Source organism: Salmo trutta, chromosome 36, assembly GCF_901001165.1.
Source record: "Salmo trutta chromosome 36, fSalTru1.1, whole genome shotgun sequence".
Lineage (NCBI taxonomy): Eukaryota > Metazoa > Chordata > Actinopteri > Salmoniformes > Salmonidae > Salmo > Salmo trutta.
The window spans coordinates 31938275-31965418 of NC_042992.1; the positions used below are offsets into that span (position 1 = coordinate 31938275).

At 43.8% G+C, this 27144-nt stretch overlaps 1 protein-coding gene across 4 annotated transcripts in view; it reads left to right on the forward strand.

Moving 5' to 3' along the window:
- Positions 1-27144, forward strand: part of LOC115175883 (collagen alpha-1(XIV) chain-like) — a 101732-nt gene that overhangs the window by 12679 nt on the left and 61909 nt on the right. For 3 of the 4 annotated variants that reach the window (XM_029735492.1, XM_029735490.1, XM_029735491.1), the window contains exons 4-12: positions 3000-3140; positions 3314-3406; positions 15390-15542; positions 15861-15980; positions 16251-16415; positions 16736-16897; positions 17700-17987; positions 19630-19778; positions 24658-24787. In XM_029735492.1, the coding sequence (XP_029591352.1) occupies positions 3000-3140; positions 3314-3406; positions 15390-15542; positions 15861-15980; positions 16251-16415; positions 16736-16897; positions 17700-17987; positions 19630-19778; positions 24658-24787 (1401 nt within the window). The remainder of the gene's footprint in view (positions 1-2999; positions 3141-3313; positions 3407-15389; positions 15543-15860; positions 15981-16250; positions 16416-16735; positions 16898-17699; positions 17988-19629; positions 19779-24657; positions 24788-27144) is intronic. The other variant, XM_029735493.1, reaches the window with a different exon arrangement.

Sequence of the window (27144 nt, forward strand, 5' to 3'; positions counted from 1 at the left end):
CTTCACCCCTGCAGTTCAGTGTTTGTCATTGCTCAGAATGGCATTCCAATTGCGGAGTCAGTCAGAGTTTTTATATTACGTGTGGGTTGAAATGGGAGCTTCTGAGAGAGGCTAGTCAGTGAGCCTTTGTTCGTTGAAGAAGAGTTGCTTTGACAGAGGGTGACACCCGCAGACATACACAAATCATCATGATTGGGGTGGAATTGAATGCAGCACTGGATTGTGGGTAGTAACTCTTACTCCCTTCTCCAACACTTAGGGCTCTATTTTAACAAACCCAATGCAATGGTAAATCTTAGCGCTGGCAGTAGCTGAATAGGTTTAGGGGTGTGTCAGAAATATTTTTGCTATTTTCACAACCAGAATTATAGGCGTAGTAGCTGGTGGTGGCGCGAAAGGGGTAGGGTTTGATTAATACATAAATTGGAGGTGTGATGAGGGCTTGGCCACTCACTGGGCAATCAATACGCTTCATGGCTTAATATTGCATGCAGTGACAAGTTCTATAGGTTATTGACAGTCTTTGCGTTGTTGTCAACTCCAATTTGTCAGGGGGCACGAAATATTCTCATCCTAGTCCATTGTGGATTTATATTACATTTATCAAATAGCATAGGCTACAATAATGAGTAATTGACAGTCAACATTGTTGAAATTGGCTTCAACGAGCATAGGCCTAAATGTATTTATGCATCCCATAAATTGTTTTGTTTGTGTGAGGCATGTCCTCAATAAGCAAGATATAGCCTAGGCCTACCCTTGATATGGTGTTATAGGACTGACTGAATCATTTGAATATGTTTGGCGGAGCATGTCTTTGGTAGCCAGACAAGAGGCGCTCTTTGGAAATGGGGATGAATACAAGCTGAATGGAATCTCACTGCAGTTAGGCCTATGTGAATTGTGAATAATGCAAAAGCATGATGGCAAAAGCCTAACAAGTACACCATTATTTTAGAAACTCTTTATTGATAGTCTCCTTGGCTAATGCATGGCCAGGATAAGAAATACATATAAAAAGGGGATATCCGCTCACATTTTTGCTGCTCCCAAATATTATCTTTTAATACAGCTTTGGTGAATAAGATGGATTTCAAAGCGGTCTCACGGGCCAAACCCTTAATCGATAGTCTTGACTACTTGCTGAATGCATTGGGGCAGGACAAAAAAAAAACAGCCTTCATTGAGAGGAGGGGAGGCAATGCTTGGATTTTAATCAAATGAAAGGAAATGAGGTTGAGGTTCAGGGACACAAAAAGAACACCTGTCTTGTTCCATGTGCATATTTGCGCATATGGGCTCTGTACATCACGGAAGGATAGGCTGCGCTTCCGCTGCCAAAATCCATGTCGTTACTGCTAAGACCAGCTTTTGGTTGGTCTCAAATATCCCCACCAGCGCTGCCTGAAATTGGCACTTGGGTGCACGTTTTTAAGGACACACTTCAGATATTGCCACCCCTCCCACCTCAGCGCAAGAGAGCTCATATAAGAAAGGTAAATTACCAATCCTGGCGCAAGTGTTTGAAGTAGCCGAGCGCCGGTCCAAATTGCCAATGAGTGTAATGAGATCCTGTGTGTAGCTGGTGTAGAGAGTCAGTCGCAGGACAGCAGATATGAGTAACCAATGTACTTTACTCAAAAACAAATGCAAAAATATGCGAGCCCACAAATACGGACCATCTTACAATAAACAATTACTCACAAACAAACATGGGGGAACAGAGGGTTAAATAATGAACAAGTAATTGGGGAATTGAAACCAGGTGTGTAAGACAAAGACAAAACAAATGGAAAATGAAAAGTGGATCGGCGATGGCTAGAAGGCCGGTGACGTCGACCGCTGAACGCCACCCGAACAAGGAGAGGGACCGACTTCGGCGAAAGTCGTGACAATGAGCGTGATTTTGACATTGCGCTGGCTTAACACCAGCCGAAAATAGAACCCTTACACTCCCATCTTCGTCAGGTTTCAAAATGCACATTGACTTGACCGTTATAAGATGCAGGGTAAGGTAAGTGTGACCACTGTGCGTTTCTGATGCATTATGTATCATGTATACGGAGTGTGCTGTATCAACACAGACATTTTGCTGAAAAATATAAAACAATCAGTGGTTTTCAAGTATGCTGTGGTACATTCGGAAGTATTGGTCAATAATGCCTATGAATGACCTATGATGGACACACCCCCTCACTACATAGTTTTTTAAATCATCTTTAAACAAGATCTGACAAGGTATGACACCCCCATTTCTACAACATGCCCACTCACTTCCATTTGCAACGTGTTGCCTTCAGGCCATGCAAAGCAGATGTACCATAATTGTAATAAAGGAGGAACTGTACGTGTCAGTGAACCCGTGAAAGATGTGTTAAATGTCATGATAATTATAATTTCGTAGTTCTGTTCTGATATGCAGAACAAGAATGATGAAACCTAAGGTCAATGCATAAATAGTACATTTTAGCTACTTAGCTACATTACCTTAAGTGCTTCAATGCTCTGCCAGTGTCAATTGATCTAAATGGATTTTAAATCAGTAGGCGACACAGTGAGTGCATTATCCATTTTTTTTTTTTACAAACAGCCATGTTAAGTTGTTTTTGAAGAGAGAGACAGTTGAGTGAGTCCAACTGAGATTCTTCATGTCCTGTGGGTACTGCTTAAAATAATTCAGGTGTGTTGGAGCGCGGAGGCCTCTCTTTACTTGTCCTGCAGCAGCCGTTTAGCCGCTGACTAGTTCGTTTACTGCCAATATACCCCCGTAGCAGTAGTATCCTTCATTGCAACTAGCACATCAACTCAACATCATTGTCATTCCTGACATTTCACCTGAAAAGGAGATTTCAAAATAGTCTAATTGAAAAAAAAAATGTTTAAACTATTTTTATTATAATAAACTCATTTTCAATAGAATGCATTTAATAAACAAATCAGAACACAAGTGAAACCAATTTCCAAGTTTGGTCTTGTTTGTTACTTTCTTCCAATTACAGATGCAGAGGAGACTGAACTAGAGGTGACAAAAAAGGAAGCCAAAGTGATCATTGACTTTGACCCCAGAAAGTTGTATACAGTCAAGGTCACTGCTGTGAAAGGTGCTCAGGAGAGCAAGCCACTTCAAGGAACATTTAAGAGTGAGAAGAGCCTTTTAACTTTTACAACTTATTCTATGATTTCATGAGGTTGTTTATCAAAGGAAATAGTTGATCTGTGTGATTGCCATTGTTCAAACATCTTTGACAAAATGTATTCTACAGTATAATGTGTCAATGGAAATGTGTTTGGTTTATTTCTGCCCAACTTTCAGAGCCTGACAATGAGAACGTACAGCCCCAGAATGTACGACCCAAAAACCAGAAAGACACCAGTGTCACTGAGGAGAACAATGACATATCTGAAGGTAAGGTGGAAGGTATGAGTGACCAACCTCTGAAATCTGGAAATTGCTGTGGCTCAGTCTTCAAATCGCAATTCAAAAACCTGGATTTCAACCAGGATTTCAACATAGAGAAGATTCACTTGACGACACACAGGTAAGTTGAAGCTCCAGGGGCCTCTTGGTTGGTGCTGAGGCTATCCCTGGCGGTGGAGTGGACTGCTGTACATTTGTCGTTGGGAGTGGATGTGACAATTAGAAAACATTGCCCTTGTGATATTTTTGTTTGAACTTTTCTGAAGAAGAAAGGCCTCGAATGTGATCCTCATTCCCATTTGCTCTTTGGAGAAACATCTGCAATGTGCTTCATTTCAAGTAGATTTTGAAGGAAAGTTCAGGGCTGGAAAATGGTCAATTAAAAATAAGCACTGGACATTTCAAAGCATTTTGGAGCAATGATCTACTTGTGATTGCTGTGTTGCGCAAAACCAAGGTAAACCTTAACTATTTTCCTTTTAAAATGAGCATGAAGTTGTTATAAATCTGTCATGACAAATGATCGCCCAGGATCTAAAAGCAGGAATGACGAAGTTTACCAACAGTCATCACGAACCACCAAACATGGTTGTAGATGTCTATACAATGTTCAGAGAAGATACAACAGTAGAATGCACACATACATTACATCAAATAAATAGTGCATTAACCCTGATAGAAAGCTGCAATGTCAAAGGAGTCTACAGCTATGTCTAATACTGTATAGGAGGATTCAGCCCCAACTGAAATAATCTTTACCCTTACAGATGTTATGTATGCAATAGTTGCAGAGGTGTTTTAACACGCGTTCAAACAGATTAAAGAGACGTAAGGGACTAAGTATTGATTCTTTGCAACGGATTGATCTCAAAGTGTCTGAACATAAGAGTTGTCTGCAAGAAAACAATTTTCTGCCACATTATTGCAACTTGCCTGTATTCAGCGTTATTTAAAAAAACAGGGATTTTGTAAGAGCTGTTGGTGGGCTGAAACAGGCTATTTGTGGGAGATTTAGGAGTTTGTTTTCAGACAAAGAGCGTAACAGTGTTTATAAAACTCCTGTGGTGTGTGTGTCTCATGGCGACTTGGACCTCGTCTGTGTTTCTGGCATAAAGAGCTATGATTTGGCCGAGGTGTCAAAAAGTATTTGAGGGAAGGCTTTGCAGTTATGGAATGTGGTGTAAGGATCCCTGTAGTGCTTTGAGATCTGCGATAGATCACCTGCCGTCTCTTAAAATGCCTATGGGTAAAAGCCGGAAGGAGGAAACTAACTCAGATATAATGATGCTGCTTTGGTTTCTCCCTCACTCTATCTTCTTTCTCTCTCTTTTCCTCCTCTTTCTTTTCCTCAAGCTCTCATTTATTTCTCACTGTTTCTCCTTTTTCTCTTTCTCCCTCCCTCTGCACTCTCCCTCGCTCTATCCATTGCATGTAGACAATTGACACAGGCAGCTATCTCCTTGCCCACACTTGCAGAATACCGTTACTATGTTATCGTGGGGCCCATTCAAGGATGTCTCCAGGCTTGGTAAGTAAACCCCCTATAGCTCCCTGCCTGCTTGCCTGCCTGCCTGGGTGTGCAGGGATGCCAGAGGGCATACAGGTGTGCCCAAGGCCTGGCAGACGCCTCAGTCCCACACAACCTAGCACTTAGCTCCATGTCTACCCTCTCTGAACTGGTCCCAGGAAGGATATTGGACCCTGATATTGGTGCCCTAATTGAATCTTCTGGGGCCAAACTTCTGGGGCCACTTCAGTCGTGGCGGTGGTGTCATAAGGGACATATACAGGTGATTAAGACCAGATGACTCATGCGTCACCATGGCAGCGCTTATGTTGTGCAGGGGCCGGGGTTTGGGACCGAGGCTCGGGGTTCATTGACACATTATTGAGCAGAAAATTATTGGTGTCAGTCAGTTAAAGGATAAAATGGCATAGTTTATGTATGACAAATTGATTTTCAGCCCCTTTTGGCTCAAGAGGAATAGACGGTTATGGGCGTGTGCTGTGTGGTATATTACAGTGCCATAACATTATCATAGGCACTACTTAGCCTCTTAATTTCATTCCAGTTTGTGCTTCCCATGCCAGCTTTTAGGTATATTCTATATGCAGCAGCATAAGCAGTTACCAGTATATCTGAACTGATAACCGCCACCAGTACCAGACCATATCCTTTACCTTTCAGCTAGACTGCTTTCAGTTCCTGCTACCTGCTCAAGTTAGCGCAGATAGCATTAGCTTATCCGCCCTGTCGCGTTGGGGTCAAGGAAAATATTACGCCTCCTCAATGTCCCTTAACTAGCAGGTGGTTGGAGAAGTGGTACAACCAGACAGTATTACGCTGCAATGACATGTCCCATTTGTTTAACTTTAATTACACGGTCATTTGTTCACACGGAGGCAATTGGACCGTATCCGGAGAGGCCGGCGAGATAATGAGATCACAGCTTGCTCCTGATTTCCCCCACTCATCAGGGGACCCTAACGAGCTGTAGTGTCGCCCCCAGGAACCACAGGTTATATTTTAAGCATGAAGACTTTTAGAGGTCTCCAGTAGCCTACAGACAGGGCTGCTTAGAGGACAGAGAGGTTCTCTCTAGGCTCATGAATAACAGCTAAGAGATGGGGACAGAAGATGTAATGGTAGTGGTATCGTTTCAGGCAATGTTTAGTGAAGGAGGAGGTCGTTATCTTGCTTTTCTGTTGGTTAAGATGTGGTTGAATATCTGTGCAGTAGTGGATAAAAATGTGACAGTTTGCACTAATTCAGCACTAACAGGCATGGATTACTTTCCTCATTCTCTTGGCTGTCTGGAAAACACAGTGTTTTCATAAGACATAAGAGCAACCCAAGGTAAAATAATATAGCTACAGTATCTCTGTAACCATGGGCACAGTCACAGGCATGGTTTTGAAGGCTGAACTAGTACAACTGTTGGAATTCTCTGTTCGGTGTCAAAGGCACAGGATTCCATCAATGTTCATTTATAATTCATTATAATTAATTTGTTTGGTAACAGGCTGTACAGTACCTTTGATATCCAGTCATAATGCTGTCCATTTAAGACTTACAGGAAAACTGGAAATAATTTGATGGACAAGCATTGAACTTTTATGCTGGACACTAGGGATACTACTTCCTATTGAGTGACAGGCATTGTGTCATTCATAGGATGGTGTTATAACAGGTTTTATAACAGTTTCATGGCAAAAGAAAATACCTGGTTAGCTCGGCCAGTTAGCTTGAGGTGAAAGGAACCCGTTTACTGTACATGGCTCTAGATCAGGGATGGGCAACTTTGTTGGGGGTGGAGGCCACAAAACATTCTGAACTAATCTTGAGGGGCCGCAGTGGCTCGCGGGGCTGCGCACCCACATCCATACCCACACATGCAGTCAGAGTTGGCCGTAACCTTTTGTTGGGCTATTTGAGTGACTCTCAGTGACTGACATAACAAGAGAAAAACTGCTGATGCACAACCAATTTTCAAAATTGCACCTTGTGTATTCTACTATTGATCCGCGGGCTTTCAAAAGGGGAGCCGGGGGCCTCCAGTTGCCCATCCCCGCTCTAGCTGATGGATACATTGCAGACCACTGCAAACTTACAGCATTCATTATGTACAAAATCAGCAATAAATAAACAACTCAACGCAATTTAATTTCCCCATGCTACAAAACCATGATGAATCAACAAAGCATACCTCATCGCAGACGGATGTAAATGTAAATGGATGCACTGTTCATATAGCCAAATTGAAAGTGAGCAAAAGAGGGCTGTAGCCCAGCCAGAGAGAGTCTGGGATTCCATTAATGCAAGTGCAGGCTTTACTGAGCAAAAGCTCCATCAATGGAACTTGACATTGAAACAGAGTCAATTGGAGGGGATAGGAATGTGACAGGTGACGGATGCTCTCAGGCGGGTAGGCAGGCACCAGTTTAAAGGCACCTAGTTAACCCCTGCCAGAGAGAAGATCCCACGTGATTACGTCCATATGGTCAGGAGGAATTGGCCTCTGTTGACCAGCATCATGCATCATTCATTACACTTTCTGAGAGGTCTCACACACACACACACACTCGCGCACACACACACACACACAGTTCCTGTCACATCACCCAACTCTTCCAGTCTGTTGTTAATTGTTTCTAGCGACAGAAGTGCATTTGAATATTCGCAGAATGCATCTAACTTACAGTAATTTCCCCCGGGTTCCCACGACAACGTCTGAACGTTGTCACATTGTCTGTTCATTGTTTGTTCTCTGCCGGATGATGCTGACAGATGTTACTTGTTAATCTTCGCTCGATCGACAGCGTGGCCCTTTTTCCATATGTCGCATTGCCTCACAATCACAAAGCCAATACCCAGAGGTGAGGTTTCACCTGTTCCACTCTGCCCCAGTCGCTGTAGTCCCATCACTCACTGGGAGTGGGGCCGTATGGCCTCTCAGCTTAACATCTTCACAAATAGGCTTATGGTATGAGGAGGTATGGTGGAAAATATGCAGACAGAAGGCCATACATTCTGTAGACACATTTTGGATTTTATTGGACAAAAGGCTTTAAACAAGGTGATTTTTCTGTCACAACAACCTTCATCAGGCAGATGATGAAGTAGATTTGAAGTTGATTCTTTTTAAAATTACCCATCGAAAGACATGAGCTTATACCTGCATTGTTTATAGAAATGCGTGAGGGAAAATCCACCTCGACCCCCTAGGGAATAATGAATGCCATAGAGACCTTTCATAATCTAATATCATTGGACCACTATGAACCATACACCATCCCATCACTATTAATAAGGCACTGCCCATATCTAATGCCTTACATATTTCAGCCACATATTCCAATATTCCATATACTAGTGTAACAGTGTAGGTTCCGTCCCTCTCTTCACCCCAACCCAGGCTCAAACCAGGGACCCTTGCACACGTCAACAACTGACACCCACCGAAGCATCGTTACCCATCGCGCCACAAGAGCCACGGCCCTTGCAACACAAGGGGAAACCCTACTTCAAGTCTCAGAGCGAGTGACGTCACTGATTGAAATGCTATTAGCGCGCACTACCGCTAACTAACTAGCCATTTCACATCAGTTACACTCACCCCCCCTTTGACCTCCTCCTTTTTCCGCAGCAACCAATGATCCGGGTCACGGCACCAATGTAACAGTGTAGGTTCCATCCCTCTCTTCGCACTAAACCCAGGCTCGAACCAGGGACCCTTGCACACATCAACAACTGACACCCACCGAAGCATCGTTACCCATCGCGCCGCGGCCCTTGCAACGCAAGGGGAAACCCTACTTCAAGTCTCAGAGCGAGTGACGTCACTGATTGAAATGCTATTAGCGCGCACTACCGCTAACTAACTAGCCATTTCACATCGGTTACACTTATAGAATTAAGAGACAACTAGCTTGGCTATATTGAGGCTTGTATTATTGACTCTTGTCTGTGAGATGCCTGTGGGAGGGAAGCATGGAGATTTCTCATGATGGTATGGTCTGCATGATTGAATTATTCTCATGTATGGTGGAGCTCCTCGAAGACAGCTCCTGTGAATAATGCCAACCCTATGAGATGATTAGGGTTTGATTTGCTACTGGGGTATGGGGGGGTTGGTGTTGAGCTCCACTGGCTGATCACATCTATTATTGTCAGAGGGAGCTACAGTAGTTTGTTTGGAGTCGTTGCAGTAGTTGTAGTTGCATACATTCATGGTATATGTGACAGGATTTTATATTCTTCTTACTTGATTATTTATAGGAATAAATGTGTGTGTGCACATGTCACTTTTGTCATATGTAGCTTTCACTAATCCATCACTTTAACGCTGCCATTTGTTCATACTGTAGATTAATGAGCAGACCTTTGAGGATACCTGCCTAGTGGACACACACACACACACGTGGAATCTGCAACTGGCTTCTGCACACAACTATTTTTGCCTTTCATGTCTTTGGAGAGGAATGTTAGGCCCTTAGCTTGAGGTTATGGTGTCTTCTCTCCTCTGTATGTGTAAATTACACACGTTATAAATCTGGATGGGATGAGAGAAAGGTGCATGGACCAGCTTTGACATGGAGAAATGGGAACTCTTGGCTTCCTCTCCCCCTAGGCGTTACCGCAGTCGCCTTAACCCTGACCCCACCTTGGCCTTGACTGTTGACACTGCGACCCGTCAGAGCCACAAGTGCCTGAGGTTCTCCACTAATAGCTATGTTCTAAAATAATCTCTCCCTCGCCCCTTTCTCCATTCTGACTATCCAACTCTCTACTTTTCAGTATCATTCTCTCTCGCTCTCCCCCCTATCTATCCACCTGGCTATGTTTGTTGCCCTGCTATTAAAGGCGCTCAGACAATGCTCTTTCACTCAGTCCAAAATTGTTCCCTTCAATTGAATGTTCAGAAAACAGAATTCAATTTTGGGAGGTTATTTTATGAGGTTGACACACAAAGCACTTTATACTGTAAAGTTATTTGACGTTTTACTTCCTTTAGTAAGGTCTATTATGCTGAGATATTGATTGGTTTTCTGGTATAATCTGGAAACTGAATTTCCAGGATTGTACAGACTTGTAGGTAGACCACTCAGTTTCTGTCAATGGCTAATGTAATTACTCTTAAAAAAAGGCAGTTCCAGTCTTGGTTTTGTAACATGTTCCAGCCTGATAAGCAGTCTTTTTTATCTGGGGATAATATTTTTATAGAGTTATATTCTCTCTTTTCCAACGAAAAAAGTATGTACAACTGTTAAATTTGTGCATGTTTTGCATGGATTTAATAACTGAAACAACACCTTTTTGATTGTAACAATGTTTAACCTGTTGAGGATCTTATCCCGATCTTATCCCGGTATTGGGATTCATTGTCATGTGACCATGGCGGGGAATTCAAAACTGCAAGAGTAATCATTTCAAAAAATCAAATAATCAACTATTTTCCTCCATTTGAAAGATATATCTCCTAAATCTAACCACGCTGTCCGATTTTCAGAGGCATTACGGAGAATGCATAAAGTTAGGTTATGTGAGGAGAGTACATTGACAATAGCTGCGTGTAATGTTTAGCCAATTCAAAGAAGGGCATCAACAGACAGAAAACTAGCTAGAATTATGCACTTACCTTTGACAATCTGCATCAGATGACACTCATAGGACATTATGTTATACAATACATGCATTTTTAGTTCCATCAAGTTCATATTTATATCCAAAAACAGCATTTACAGTCGCGGTGAAATTCAGAATTTTTTTCGGCTCGAATGCACCCAGTGAATCCAGCATTACAAATCACGGAATTACTATTCGAAAACATTGGTAAATTATAATATTGTCATTCAAAGAATAATATATTATCATCTCGTAATTGCTACCGAAGGGCCAGATCTCAAAATAACTTTACTGGGAAATCACATTTTGTATAAACTGGGTACTATGCTAACAACAATAAGCTATATGCTAAGCTAAGCTAAGCTATACCGTTAGCATTAGCATCATCTAATATCGATAATAACATTCTAAATATCCCCTTACCTTTGATTATCTCCATCAGAAGGCGCTGCCAGAGATCCCAGGTCCAGAACAAATGTGGTTTCTTTTGACAAAGTTCATAATTTATGTCCAAATAGTTAGCGTTCAGTAGGCTCCCACAAAATGAGGTGGGCAGTGTAAAGTCACGTCGAAAAACTAAAGAAAACCTAGTAAATAATCTATTTACGTTTGTTTAAACATGTCAAATGTTGTTTAGCACTAATCTTTTGTTCCATTTTTAACGTGAAACATCAGTAAACATCAGTAATATTTTCACACAACCTATCAAGTGTCTAGAATAAACGATAATGACAAAGGCACTCTTCTCAGATTCATGCGCAGGCGCAAAAAATGAAGTGATGACGTGTCAACTTGTAAGCTTTCTAATTCGGTGTGTATTTATCACAGATGCTTCAAACAACTTTCTAAAGATCGTTGACATCTAGTGGAAGCAGTAGGAGTTGCGAACTGAATCCTTTCTCACTGTGGTATCTTTAAAACAATGACACTAAATAGTACAGCCACAAAATTCTCATTTTTTTTAATCTATTTTTCTCAGGTTTCTGCCTGCAATATGAGTTTTGTTATACTTACAGACACCATTCAAACTGTTTTAGAAAATTCAGAGTGTTTTCTATCCGAATGTGTTAATAATATGCATATCCTAGCTTCTGAGTTGGTGTAGGAGGCAGTTAAAAATGTGCACATATTTTTTTCAAAATTCTCAATACTGCCCCCGTGGCCCGTAGAGGTTAAGTGATGATCTCTATGTTGCCTTGATGTTCTGTACGTTCTCTCTCCCCAGAGATAATGAGCAAAACTTCCAGAAGATATCTGTTCACTGAACTCTGAGACTGAATCTGTGTACCACTGCAGCTGTGTGCATGGAATGCTCAATGGGAAAAATGACATATACAGTGCCTTCAGAAAGTATTCATACCACTTGACTTATTCCACATTTTGATGTGTTACAGCCTGAATTCAAAATCGATTAAATATATCTACTAACAATACCCCATAATGACAAAGTGATTTTTTTTGGCACATTTATTGAAAATGAAATACAGAAATGTCTCACTTACATAAGTATTCACACCTCTGAGTCAAAACTTTGTAGGATCATCTTTGGCAGCGTTTACAGCAGTGAGTCTTTCTGGGTAAGTCTCTGAAGCCTTGTTCAGGCCTTAATGCTCAAATCAGTTTTGTTTTTCAAATCAGTTTTGGACTACTGGCTGTCCAAACAGCAAGTTACAAGTGACCAAATCGGATTTGTGTGTGTTCAGATAGCAGTCATTTACTGACAAGGCTATGCTAGTTGTCATAGTAACGGGTGTGTGTACAGTGGTGTAGGTTGATTGGTGGTGATGCTCATGCTTCCTGTCACTCAGAAGTTATGCAACGGGGCTTCCTGAGTGGCGCAGCGGTCTAAGGCACTGCATCGCACTGCTAGAGGCATTACTACAGACCTGGGTTCATTCCCGGGCTGTGCCACAACCGGCTGTGGCCGGTAGTCCCATAGGACAGCGCACAATTGGCCCAGCGTCGTCCGGGTTAGGGGAGGGTTAGGCCGGTGGGGCTTTACTTGGCTCATCGCGCTCTAGTGACTCCTTGTGGCGGGCCGGGTGCCTGTGGGCTGACTCCGGTGTTTCCTCCGACACATTGGTGCGGCTGGCTTCCGGGTTAAGCTGGCGGGTGTTAAGGAGTGCAGTTAGGTGGGTCATGTTTCGGAGGATGCATGACTCAACCTTCACCTCTCCTGAGCCTGTTGGGGAGTTGCAGCGATGAGACAAGATGGAAAATTGGGGAGAAAAGGCCACTTTTAAAGCCTCAAAAGGATAAGAGGATTCAAATTTCAAAACGAGTCCTAGCTAGTTAACGATTTAGCTTTGTAGTACATTCACTAATTTGTTTTTAAAAAATTAACAAGCTAGTTAACTACCACATGTTCTTGTCTAACTGTCAACAGAGTAACCTGGCTAGCAAGCAACAAGATATGCCAAATAACAGTCTAAAAACCACTTGAGGGCAAATAATCAGATGGCCAGGAATCAGATTTGTATCTGAACTTCATGGGTGGTTTGAAATATGGCCTGAAATATCAGATTCTATGTGCTTTCTGGCTATTCAGACTGCAGGAAAAGTAACAGATCCAAATTAGATATGCAAATAAATAGGATTTGAGTCACTTCAAACTGCCAATGTGAACACGGCATTAGAGCTTTCCACACCTGGATTGTGTAGCTTTTGCCCATTATTATTTCCCCAAATTGTCAAGCTCTGTCAAATTGGTTGTTGATCATTGCTAGACACCCACATTTAGGTCTTGCCATAGATTTTCAAGTAGATTTAAGTCAAAACAGTAACTCGGTCACTGGAACATTCATTGTCTTCTTGGTAAAAACTCTAGTGTATATTTGACCATGTGTTTTAGGTTATTGACCTGCTGAAAGGTAAATTAATCTCCCAGTGTCTGGTGGAAAGCAGACTGAACCAGGTTTTCCCTCTATGATTTTGCCTGTACTTAGCTCCATTACGTTTATTTTTTATCCTGAAAAACTCCCCAGTCCTTAACGATTACAAGCATACCCATAACATGATGCAGCCTTCACTATACTTGAAATATGCAGAGTGGTACTCAGTAATGTGTTGTATTGGATTTACCCCATAACACTTTATATTCAGGACAAAAAGTCAATTGCTTTGACACATTTTTTTCAGTATTACTTTAGTGCCTTGTTACAAACAGGATGCATGTTTTGGAATATTTTTATTCCGTATAAGGCTTCCTTCTTTTCACTGTCAATTAGGTTAGTTTTGTAGAGTAACTATACTGTTGTTGATCGATCCTTTTTTTCCCTATCACAGCCATTAAACTCTAACTATTTTAAAGTCATCATTGGCCTCATGGGGAAATCAATGAGCGGTTTCCTTCATTTCCGGTAACTTAGTTAGGAATGACGCCTGTCTCTTTGTAGTGTAAATAATAACTTCACCATGCTCAAAGGGATATTCATTGTCTGCTTTTTTACATTTTTTACCCATCTACCAATAGGTGCCTTTCTTTGCGAGGCATTGGAAACCTCCCTGGTCTTTGTGGTTGAAATTCACTGCTCTACTGAGAGACCTTACAGTATGTGTGGGGTACAGAGATGCGGTAGTCATTAAAAAAAATCATGTTAAACACTATTATTGCACACAGAGTGAGTCTGTGGAACTTATGTGACTTGCTAAGCACGTTTTTACTCCTGACCTTGTTTAGGCTTAACATAACAAAAGGGTTGAATACTTATTGACTCAAGACATTGAAGCTTTTCTTTTGTAGTCAAATTTGTAAAAAAATAAATGTGAAAACATAAATACACTTTGAAATGATGGGGTATTGTTTGTAGGCCAGTGACAAAATAAATCTAAATTTAATCAATTTTCAAGTTCAGGCTGTAACAACAAAATGTGGAAAAAGTCAAGGGGTGTGAATACTTTCTGAAAGCACTATACCACCTACAGCTCATTTAGAATCTGAAATCAATCATTGTAATCCACCATAAAGGGTTATGGAATGTTGGATCACTTTTACAGTATTTTGCTTTTAATCAATAAACTGCTGCCCTTTTATTATTTGTGTCTTTGCTGGTCACACAATTTCACAATTTTCACACACACACAAATTGGTATAGGAGAAATATACTATACAAAAAAATTATCTTGATTCCGGGTATATTATTTATTGCGTAAGACTGAAAGTATGACAGTTTTCTGAACTGTGAAAGTCAAGAGTTTTTTCCTGAACTTAAGAGACAAGCATATTCAATGCAGGTTTGTGCATATCCTGCAGAAACCTTCTGAATCCACACAGAGAGTTCTGGGTCAATGCTTTTCCCTCACACTGAGTGTGTTGGATCAGGATAATAGCGCATTGCTGTCATGCCTTTTTGTGCTCTAATGACAGGCCTGTCTCTACTTTAATGGATTGGCACAGATTGTGAGAGGAGGCATAATGAGATATATTATTATGTGAAAGGCTATGTAGCATAGTGTTGAAATAAAATGTCACCTAATTAAGGCATATTTTCTTTCATTGACTGGGTGTATTCGTAAGCACCAGAATAATTTAGCATTAATTATACTCTAAATTGTCCTTCAGGGAATTTTGTGGGAAGATGGTTTGAACTGAATAAACAAATGCTTTGGACCTAAGCTGCACTTCAAAAATGTAAAAATGAATTAAAAAAAATCATGATAACATTGTTTGATTCAGTTTACCTGTATTTGATAAGTTACTCTCTTCAGTGACCTTAATTTTTTCCCCTTTATGCTACAGTAGTGGTGTATTGTGCATTCTTGTGTTTTATCTAGGCCAATGTTTTAATGCTTTGTCATTAGTATGTTGGTATAAACATATCTGGTCTGTATTTCTTTCCTTAACAGAGCAGTTCATGTGTAAGACCCCGGCCATAGCGGATATTGTGATCCTGGTGGACGGATCATGGAGTATCGGACGGATAAACTTCCGTCTGGTCCGCATGTTCCTGGAGAATCTGGTTAGCGCCTTCCATGTGGAGTTTGACAAGACACGGATAGGTGAGGAAGCAATCTGTCATCTATTTTACTGGTTTCTTTATCATCATCATCATCATCGGTGATGTTTTTTCCCGATCATTGTCATCATCATTATAATTATGAGAAAGCAGTATTGCTAAAGCGCTCATGATTAGATGGTGATAGCCAATTAGCCATATGGCCATATCCTGTCTATTCCACCCACTGGAGTCACAGGTACTGTAGTTTCTGTGTTGTTGTGTTGCTGTGTTTCATCTGGGTAATAAATGATTATCGTCAGTACAATAATGGAGTGTGAATGTGTGTTGAGAGAAGCTCATAGTGTTACCCTGTGCACAGGTCTGGCCCAGTACAGTGGTGACCCCAGGATTGAGTGGCACCTGAACACTTTCACCACCAAAGAAGCAGTCATCGACGCTGTGAAGAACCTGCCCTACAAAGGGGGGAACACACTGACGGGTACTAGAAAAGAATCCTTTCGTCCTCTGTACACTGTAATACTACTGAACTCCACATAATTACCCACCCGGCACAAATTACGCTCATTATGTTTTTCTACCACATTGTATTAGATGTCCCAATAACATGATTCATCTGTTTTCCATGACATTTTGAGATTTAGACAGGTCACCCAATAATCTAACAAAGATGCTAATACTGTATGTGACACTCCTCAAGAACCGCTGTGTATGCAGGAGATAGACAGTATGCTGATCTTTATCTCTCCAGGTCTTGCATTGACGTACATCCTGGAGAACAGTTATAAACCTGAGTCCGGATCCAGGGCCGGCGTTCCAAAAATTGGAATCCTGATCACAGATGGGAAGTCTCAAGATGATGTCAAACCCCCGGCTAAGAGGCTGAGAGAGGCGGGAATAGAGCTGTTTGCCATTGGTATGAGACAAAGCCTCATTTTAGTTCTCTCTAAATGCTCATATATTTCTGTAGTTAAAGGGATAGCTTGAATGCAGATGCACTTTTCTTGACGGATGGAGGACATTTTTTCACCTTCAACATTTATATTTAGGAAAACTGGTTTGAGTGTGAAGCCACGTGTTCTGACACCTGCTCAGTGCAGTGATATATAATCTAGAGACGTCTCATTCTACTCGTCCTGGTCATCTTTCCCTCTCATAATGTCGGTATCTCTCTCTCTCTCACTCGCTCTCTCCCCCTTTTCCTCCTTCACTCTCTCTATCTCTTTCTCTGCAAAGGTGTGAAGAACGCCGATGAGAAAGAGCTGAAGGCCATCGGCTCGCCTCCAGAGGAGACGCATGTCTACAACGTGGCCGACTTCAGCGTCATGACCTCTATCGTGGAGGGTCTGACCAGGACCGTCTGCGACCGGGTCGAACAGCTCGACAAGGCCATCAAAGGTGAGTCCGATTCAAGTAGAGTAGTAGATTCAGAAAAGAGAATTGAGAAGGTTAAATCCAGACCTGGGTTCAAGTACATGTGTATTTCAGTATCTGGTATTTAAAATCTGTGGTAATGAGTATTTTCAAATGCACAACCCAAAACAAGTACTTCTATTTGAGTAATTAATTGAATGGTTATTTGCAAAAACCAAATAGTCTACCAAATTGTATTTGGCAATATTTCAAATACTTATTTCAAATACTATTTTCAAATACCTGGGTTAAATGCATGGGAGTGTATTTGAGTATTTTCAAATACTTTGAGTTTATTTCCAAATACATTAAAATATTCAACTACTTGTCTTTTCAACAAAAATCTATCTGAATACCTACTTCGAATGTATGTGAAAGTAATTGAGATATTTGAAACAGTATTTGAACCCAGGTCATATGTCTTCCCTGTGGCTCAGTTGGTAGAGCATGGTGTTTGCAATGCCAGCATGGTGTTTGCAACACCAGGGTTGTGGGTTTGATTCCCACGGGGGGCCAGTACGAAAAAAAAATATATATATATAATAATAATAAATGTATGAAATGTATGCATTCACTACTATAAGTCGCTCTGGATAAGAGTGTCTGCTAAATGACTAAAATGTAAAATGTCTGGTTACATCACAGGTGAGCATTATTTGTCATATAGTGTACCTTTTTACAAACAGACAGTGTTTGAAATGTGTCGCTTCAGTCATTTTGGAAAAATCCACATGAAAGCAAACAAATCCTTCCTTTCTCTTTCTTCACCCACCCTACATCCTCTCAGGCGACAGAGGCCCAGAAGTCACCATGGCCTCTCCCAGAGACCTGGTGACCTCAGAGGTGACAGCCAGGAGTTTCCGGGTGTCGTGGACCCACGCCCCAGGGACGGTGGAGAAGTACCGGGTGGTGTACCACCCTGCCAGCGGGGGCCAGCCCGAGGAGAAGGTGGTGCAGGGCACAGTGGACACGGTGGTGCTCAACTACCTCCTCTCCCTGACTGAGTACCAGGTGGCCGTGTTCGCCATCTACGCCAGCTCAGCTAGCGAGGCCCTCCGAGGCAGCACCACCACATGTAAGTCTAGTTAGAAAACTGAATCTCATCTGATTTAGTGGGGGCTAGAAGTTGATGAAGGACAATAAAATCCCCCTTGGATATCTGTGAATACTAAGTACACAATTGACCTTAAACGGGTTTAAGGGGGTGGTGAGTAACCTACCGCTGTCAGACTGACATACAGATGGAGGGGGAAGAAAGACAATTTACGCCATCCAGTAATGCTGTAAATGCTCTCACTGTTGGAGCGCTTAAGTATCCCGTATTGCATTTAGGCCTATATTTATGCATTTCTATAGACCGGTAATTTAAGGGAGGGGGATGTGGCCACTCTCGGCCAAACAGGTTAACGGGAATGGAGATTACATTGCTGTGTGAATTGTGAGTTATGCCTGTTGATTTAATTGTTTACAATCTGACTTTTGTTTCTCCATTTACCATGTTACAAAACTGGTTAGCAAACCTACTCTCTTAGAAAAAAGGGTTCCAAAAGGGTTCTTCAGCTGTCCCCATAGGAGAACCCTTTGAAAACCCCTTTTTGGTTTCAGGTAGAACCCTTTTGGGTTCCATGTAGAACGCTCTGTGAAAGGGTTCTTCATGGAACCCAAAAGGGTTATTCCTGGAACCAAAAGGGTTATACCTGGAACCAAAAAGGGTTATACCTGGAACCAAAAAGGGTTATACCTGGAACCAAAAAGGGTTATACCTGGAACCAAAAAGGGTTATACCTGGAACCAAAAAGGGTTATACCTGGAACCAAAAAGGGTTATCAAAGGGTTATCCTATGGGGACAGCTGAAGAACCATTTTCGGTTCTTGATAGCACCTTATTTTCTAAGAGTGCATATAAACTCTGGCCAATCAATGGAAGCTAGGACATACTAACAAGTCTGTAACCTTTGAGTATAGGTAAGCGAACAGGGTGTTGTATGTCTTTGTTCCTAGACAGCATAGCCTACTCAGTTGGGACTCTGTAGTCGGCCAGCCCAGCAGGTTATTAGGTTCAAATGGTGACAAAGAAAATAGTATACAAAAGGACAAACAAAAAGGCATGCCAAACTAAGGAAAAGGATTCAGACACAAATGGTAAAACCCTGCCTGGTCAGGAGGCCACTCCCAATCAGCGTCTCAGCTAGGTAATCACTCCCACCTGTGAGCAATCACTCCCTACCGGCACTCCAAGCACCTGGCCCAGCTGCTGCTGGCATGTGAAGAGGGAAAATGGACTGCTAACTGTGTCTTAACCTCCTCCCTACCTCTAACCACTGATTAGACAGAACAGGGCTGGAGCAAAAACCTGCATATGCAGTAGATAAACATTTCATTGTTAGTCTGCACCTGTTGTTTACAAAGCAGGTGATGAATAAAATGTGATTCATCCATGAGGATGGTTTTGCTAACCCTGGTCTACTGGTCTAAGTCATGTCCTAGTCTTAACCGTGCATGAATTGTGTGTGACCTCTGTGTGACCGATAGAAATACAATTACTAGAACAGGCTAAAGCCCCTCTGACCTCAGCAATTTGACTGCACCCTCAAGGGTACACTCAATTTGACTGATATGGAATTGTAATCCTGAACGTTGACTTGAATGTTGTTGCCTGTCCTAGTAATTCTATGGTGTGACCCATGTATGACCTATGTGACCCTTGTGTGTTACAGTGGCCCTGCCCATGGTGAACAACCTGGAGCTGTTTGACATCACCCACAACACCATGAGGGCTCGCTGGAGGGTTGCAGAGGGGGCTTCTGGCTACATGATCCTCTATGCCCCGCTGACCGAGGGAGACGACGCCGACGATGAGAAGGAGGTGAAAAAAAGGAGACAGGAGGGAGGATAGAGAAAGGAGGATGAGAAAATGAGAGAGAAGAGGAATGAGATGGTAAAATAATGACAGAGGGGAGGAGAAAAGACTGTCAGAAAGAAAAGGAAAGAAGACAGATGGAGAGGGAGAGAGAAGAGGATGTAAGAAATGGAGTGGTTACATTTAAATACAGAGGAAAGTAAAGAAGTAGTAAGAGAGGGAATTTAGACTCAAAGCAAGGAAATATTTAGAATACACTCTAACTCAGTGGTCGCCAACCTTTTCTGAGTCAAAATGCAAGCCGAGATTTACCGCTCCAATTTCTTTTTTTACATGACTTAAAAAACGTAACCCTATGCAACATTAACCAACTAAAAACTGTTTTGTAGGAATGAGGTTTGTGCAGTAGACTATAGGCCCAATACATTATCACTGCATATTGGCTACACTTGAATTGCCCTGCCAATGTTGTTCTTCTCAGACATTTTGAAATTATCTAAAATAAATTGTAGGTATATGATCACACTGGTAATAGATCATGTGTTGTATTACTTATGAGGCACAGCTTAGTGAGCATAATAATGTGTTTTTTTTATTTACTGGACTGATGGCCTGCATCTGATGGTCAGTCTGAGGGGAGGGAGCAGCGGTGAGGCTGCCTATCACCCGACTCACCATCCCTCCTCACTCCCTCCGCTGAGAAAAAAGAGGACACAGTCTTCCTGATAGCCAAACTTAAGTCGCACTGCATTATTTCTGCCTCCTGCACCAATTCATGGTGTTTCTCCTATGACCAGAGAAGTGAAATATTCCTCGATATGAAAAAATACACAAGCCGCTAATAATAACAACGCAAGTTTATGGAAACACCTTGCTGTACTTATTGATTGCAGCTGCAGTGCTGGTTGTAGCGTGAGTGGAAGTAGCGAGCGTGCATTTTATGTTGAACAAAGTGTTGACAGTGCTGATGTCAGGCGGTCTATGTGTAGCTGGTGTATAGGAGTCAGGCGCAGGACAGCAGATAAGAGTAAATAAACGTATTTTACTCAACATATAATAAATGCAATACAAAAACAGAGGGGTTAATGCGATAATCTGGGGGAAGCTGTAACCTGTAGCTTACCTCGTTCAGTCTCCTCAGGACTTTAAATGGCCCCACAAACCGCGGACCCAGCTTCCGACAGGGCAGGCGGAGGGGCAGGTTTCGAGTCGAGAGCCAGACCCGGTCGCACCGGGGCCTCACTGCGGTGGCGGTCGGCGCTCGCCTTCTGCCGCCTCACGGCCCGTTGCAGGTGCACATGGGTGGCGTCCCAGGTCTCCTCCGAGCGCTTAAACCATTCATCCACCGCAGGAGCTTCGATCTGGCTCTGATGCCATGGTGCCAGAACTGGCTGATACCCCAGTACGCACTGGAAAGGAGAGAGGTTAGTGGAGGAGTGGCGGAGTGAGTTTTGAGCCATCTCTGCCCAGGGGATGAACGCCGCCCACTCCCCCGGCCTGTCCTGGCAATATGACCGCAGAAACCTACCCACATCCTGATTTACTCTCTCCACCTGCCCGTTACTCTCGGGGTGAAAACCTGAGGTGAGGCAGACCGAAACCCCCAGACGTTCCATGAACGCTCTCCAGACCCTGGACGTGAATTGGGGACCCCGATCAGAGACTATATCCTCAGGCACCCCGTAGTGCCGGAAGACGTGAGTGAACAGGGCCTCTGCAGTCTGTAGGGCCGTAGGGAGACCGGCCAAAGGGAGGAGACGGCAGGACTTAGAAAACGGATCCACAACGACCAGGATCGTGGTGTTGCCCTGTGATGGAGGAAGATCTGTCAGGAAGTCCACCGACAGGTGCGACCACGGCCGTTGTGGAATGGGTAGGGGTTGTAACTTCCCTCTGGGCAGGTGCCTGGGAGCCTTGCACTGGGCGCACACCGAGCAGGAGGAAACATAAACCCTCACGTCCTTGGCCAAGGTGGACCACCAGTACTTCCCACTAAGGCAACGCACCGTCTGACCAATGCCAGGGTGACCAGAGGAGGGTGACGTGTGGGCCCAATAGATCAAACGGTCACGGACAGCAGATGGAACGCACAGGCGCACAGCTGGACACGGGGGGAGTGGGCTCTGTGCGTAACGCCTGCTATATGTCCGCGTCCAACTCCCACACCACCGGTGCCACCAGGCAAGAGGCCGGTAGTATGGGAGTGTGATTCATGGACCGCTCCTCTGTGTCCTCTGTGGGATGCGCACGGTGGAGACCTGGTCTGGACTTTCCACCGTAGTCGCACCGATGGAAACCCCCACACACCTCCCTGAGCACTCTCGTGACCACCCCTTGAGAGCCCTCTGTTGCCACGAAATAGTGGGGTTGTGACAGGCCAACCAGGGTAGGCCCAGCACCACGGGAAACACAGGAGAATCAATAAGGAAGAGACTGATTCTCTCCTTATGACCCTCCTGCGTAACCATGCCTAGTGGAGCGGTGGCCTCCCTAATCAGCCCTGACCCTAATGGTCGACTATCTAGGGCGTGCACAGGGAAGGGCATATCCACAGGAACAAGGGGGATCCCCAAACTAAGGGCAAATGAACGGTCAATAAAATTCCCAGCTGCGCCTGAATCTACGAGCGCCTTATGCTGGGAATGCGGGGAAAACTCAGGAAATGAAATAAACACATACATGTGAGCAACAGGGGGCTCTGGGTGAGCCTGGTGCCGACTCACCTTGGGTGACACGATAGTGCCCTGCCTGCTGCCTCGACTTCCTGAGGAACCCCCCCAGCACCGACCAGCAGTGTGCCCTCTGTGGCCACAGATGGTGCAGCGAATGGCCCCTCCTCCGGTCGCCCTAAGTGCAGCACCTCCCAGCTCCATGGGCGTCGGAGCGGAGGTACTGGGGGATGGAACTGACAGGCCCCGATCCGGACGTCCGCGGGCAGTCAGCAGGTTGTCCAGCCGGATGGACATGTCCACCAGCTGGTCCAATGTGAGGGTGGTGTCTCAGCAGTCCAACTCCCAACGGACGTCCTCACGTAGACTGCACCGGTAGTGATCGATCAGGGCCCTGTCGTTCCATCCCGCACTGGCAGCCAGGGTCCGGAAGTCCAATGCAAAATCCTGTGCGCTCCTCGTCCCATGCCTTAGGTGGAACAGACGTTCACCACCCTCAGGCAGGTGGTCGAACACTGCCCGAAAGCGGCGGGTGAACTATGCGTAATGGTCCAACGCCGCGTCTCTCTCACTCCATACGGCGTTGGCCCACTCCAGGGCTTTGCCTGAGAGGCAGGAGATGAGGGCGGACACGCTCTGACATCCCGAAGGAGCAGGGTGGACGGTCGCCAGGTAGAGCTCAAGCTGGAGTAGGAACCCCTGGTATCCGGCAGCCGTCCCATCATACTCCCTCGGGAGCGCGAGCCGGATCCCGCTGGAACCGGGTGAAGGAGGGGTGGACAGTGGGACCTGCTGTAGGGGGGCTGGTGGAGGCGCTGGATGATCTCCTCTCTCCCAACGATCCATCTTCTGCAGCACGTGATCCATGGCGGTGCCCAGATGTTGCAATATGGTCGCGTGCTGCTGGACGGGCTCCTCTATCTCTGAAGGGAGGGCGTCTGCTCCTGCTGACTCCATTCTTTCGGGTGAGGGATTCTGTCAGGAAGTCTTTGTGTAGCTGGTGTCTGGCGCAGGACAGCAGATAAGAGTAAATAAACGTATTTTACTCAACATATAATAAATGCAATACAAAAACAGAGCCCACAATAACGGACCTACCTACATAGAAACAATCACTCAAAAACAAACATGGGGGAACAGAGGGTTAAATAATGAACCGGTAATTGGGGGATTGAAACCAGGTGTGTAAGACAAAGACAAAACAAATGGACTTCGGCGGAAGTCGTGACAGCTGAATACCAACTTAATCATGAACTTAGTCATAAAAACAGCAGCTCTTTGCTGTATTTGTTGAGTCTCTAGTTATGATTTAAAAAGTTTAGAAATCTCACATGATCAACTTCGCTGTGCGTTCGATGCTTCTTTTTACAGTCTATGGTGCGAGGAAACTGTGCAGACACGGTGATCTGAGCTATCTGATTGGCCAGATGTAGGCCTATAGGTGCACTTGATTTAGTCTCTGGGCCTGCCAGGTAGGCGGAATTCTACCTTCAGACACATGAAATGGTTCATAACCTTCCTCTCGCTAGGGCTGCTGAATCAAGTGGACCTACCACCAACAGCACGAAACGAAGAAAGAAAACAGGAACGCAAGGCTTTATCGTTGTTTTTTTTACAGAAATGTTTGGTGATCGACTAGGAATGGCTTGGAGATCGACCGGTTGGTGACCACTGCTCTAACTAGTGCAATGGAAAGGGGGGAGGGGAGATGGAGAGGGAGAGAGAAGTTCCTCCACTCAACAAATTCCACCCATCCTGTTAGTGCTCATTAAAAAATAACACTCTCTCCAGACAGTCATCAGTTCAGGTTCACAGTTTCACTTGCTCAGCCTGTTGGGGCACAACACTTGAATCCTTTTTCAAATAAAGTTACACTGGCTGTTGTCGATCGATTCAGACAGGTTTTAAGTGCATATCTCGGTTGTTTAGTTAAATGCTGCAGCCTCTAGCTAGATTAGCATAAAACAAAAGGAATTCTAGGGCAGAATGCTCAATTCTCTAAAAGGCAGGAAAGGCAGTTATTTCACAGTCTTATGTATAACGTCTGGCTGGCTGGCTCGCTGCCACTTTATCTGACTGTCTGACCACCTTGCCCTCGTCTGTTTGATGCTTGATTCTGTCTCTATCAACCCCCTGTATATATCTTGCTCCTTTGCCAACCTCTCTGTGTACCTGTCTGTCACCTCGTCTAAGGTCACTGATGACTGTTTGTACAGGTGAAAGTGGCTGAGACGGTGAACGAAGTGGAACTGGAGAACCTAACCCCAGACACAGAGTACACAGTGACCGTATACGCCATGTACGGAGAGGAGGCCAGTGACCCTATGACCAGTCAGGAGACCACGCGTGAGTAACCGCCTCATACACTCGTACTCATGCACGTGCACGCACAGATTCACACACACATGCATAAGCAAGCACACACACACATATGAGCATTCCAGAAACACTGAGCTACCCGTAAGAAAGCAGGTGTGGCGCTTGTAACAACATGAGTAGATAAAGCTGTCGTAATAAATGTAAATCTCTATCAGAACATGAGATGGATATCTACCGGCTGAGCATGAGATATTTACTGTAGGTGTTTAGATGTTTGGTTAGCCATCAGGCCTAGTGAATTTGCATACTTCTGCCTGTATCTTGAATGAGTGAAATCAAGCCCTGGCAAGCTTTAGAACAAGACCGAACAAACAGGCTGCCAAAACAATGGTGTTTGTGCTAATTTGACATTTCAGAGCTATTTGGGGGCATCATGTTAGTGTTGAAGTTGACAATCTGTCAGTCACCACTAATTCATGTGTTATTATCTTTCTTTGAACGTTCATAAGGGAGGTGTCACGACATGTACTGTAGATATACAGTTGAAGTCAGAAGTTTACATACATTTAGGTTGGAGTCATTAAAACTCGTTTTTCAACCACTCTACAAATTTCTTGTTAACAAACTATAGTTTTGGCAAGTCGGTTAGGACATCTACTCTGTGCATGACACAAGTAATTTTTTCAACAATTATTTACAGACAGATTATTTAACTTATAATTCATTGTATCACAATTCCAGTGGGTCAGAAGTTTACATACACTAAGTTGATTGTGACTTTAAACAGCTTGGAAAAATCCTGAAAATTATGTCATGGCTTTAGAAGCTTTTGATAGGCTAATTGACATCATTTGAATGAATTGGAGGTGTACATGTGGATGTATTTCAAGGCCTACCTTCAAACTCAGTGCCTCTTTGCTTGACATCGTGGGACAATCAAAAGAAATCAGCCAAGACCTCAGAGAAATAATTGTAGACCTCCACAAGTCTGGTTCATACTTGGGAGCAATTTCCAAACGCCTGAAGGTACCATGTTCATCTGTACAAACAATAGTACGCAAGTATAAACACCATGGGACCACGCAGCCGTCATACCGCTCAGGAAGGAGACGCGTTCTGTCTCCTAGAGATGAATGTACTTTGGTGCGAAAAGTGCAAATCAATCCCAGAACAACAGCAGGACCTTGTGAAGATGCTGGAGGAAACGGGTACAAAAGTATCTATATCCACAGTAAAACGAGTCCTATATCGACATAACCTGAAAGGCCGCTCAGCAAGGAAGAAGCCACTGCTCCAAAACCGACATAAAAAACCCAGACTACGGTTTGCAACTGCACATGGGGACAAAGATCATACTTTTTGGAGAAATGTCCTCTGGTCTGATGAAACAAAAATAGAACTGTTTGGCCATAATGACCATCGTTATGTTTGGAGGAAAAAGGGGGATGTCACGGCTGCTCCCGCTCTTACCTCCCCCCGGCGCTTGAGGGTGCCAGGCTGCCCTGCATCACTCACTCATATCATCTACTACGCACACCTGCCTTCCCTCATCACCCGCATCAGCGATATTGGACTCACCCATCATCTGTTTATTTCCTCCTCTATATTTGTCAGTTGCCTTGCTCTGTTCCCCGCTGCTGCATTGATTGTTTTTTGTATGTGTATTATCTGTTTGGTGACACTGTTACTGTCTCATTCCATGTCCCTTCTATATTAAATGTTTTACTCCCCGTACCTGCTTCGTCTCTCCAGCATCATTCCTGTGACAGGGGAGGCTTGCAAGCCGAAGAACACTGTCCCAACCGTGAAGCACGGGGGTGGCAGCATCATGTTGTGGGGGTTCTTTGCTGCAGGAGGGACTGGTGCACTTCACAAAATAGATGGCATCATGAGGCAGGAAAATTATGTGGCTATATTGAAGCAACATCTCAAGAAATCAGTCAGGAAGTTAAAGCTTGGTCGCAAATGGATCTTCCAAATGGACAATGACCCCAAGCATACTTCCAAAGTTGTGGCAAAATGGCTTAAGGACAACAAAGTCAAGGTATTAGAGTGGCCATCACAAAGCCCTGACCTCAATCCCATAGAAAATTTGTGGGCAGAACTGAAAAGCGTGTGCGAGCGAAGAAGGCCTATCAAAGGTGACTCAGTTACACCAGCTCTGTCAGGAGGAATGGGTCAAAATTCACCCAATTATTGTGGGAAGCTTGTGGAAGGCTACCCAAAACGTTTGACCCAAGTTAAACAATTTAAAGGCAATGCTACCAAATACTAATTGAGTGTATGTCAACTTCTGCCCCACTGGGAATGTGATGAAAGAAATAAAAGCTGAAATAAATCATTCTCTGTACTATTATTCTGACATTTCACATTCCTAAAATAAA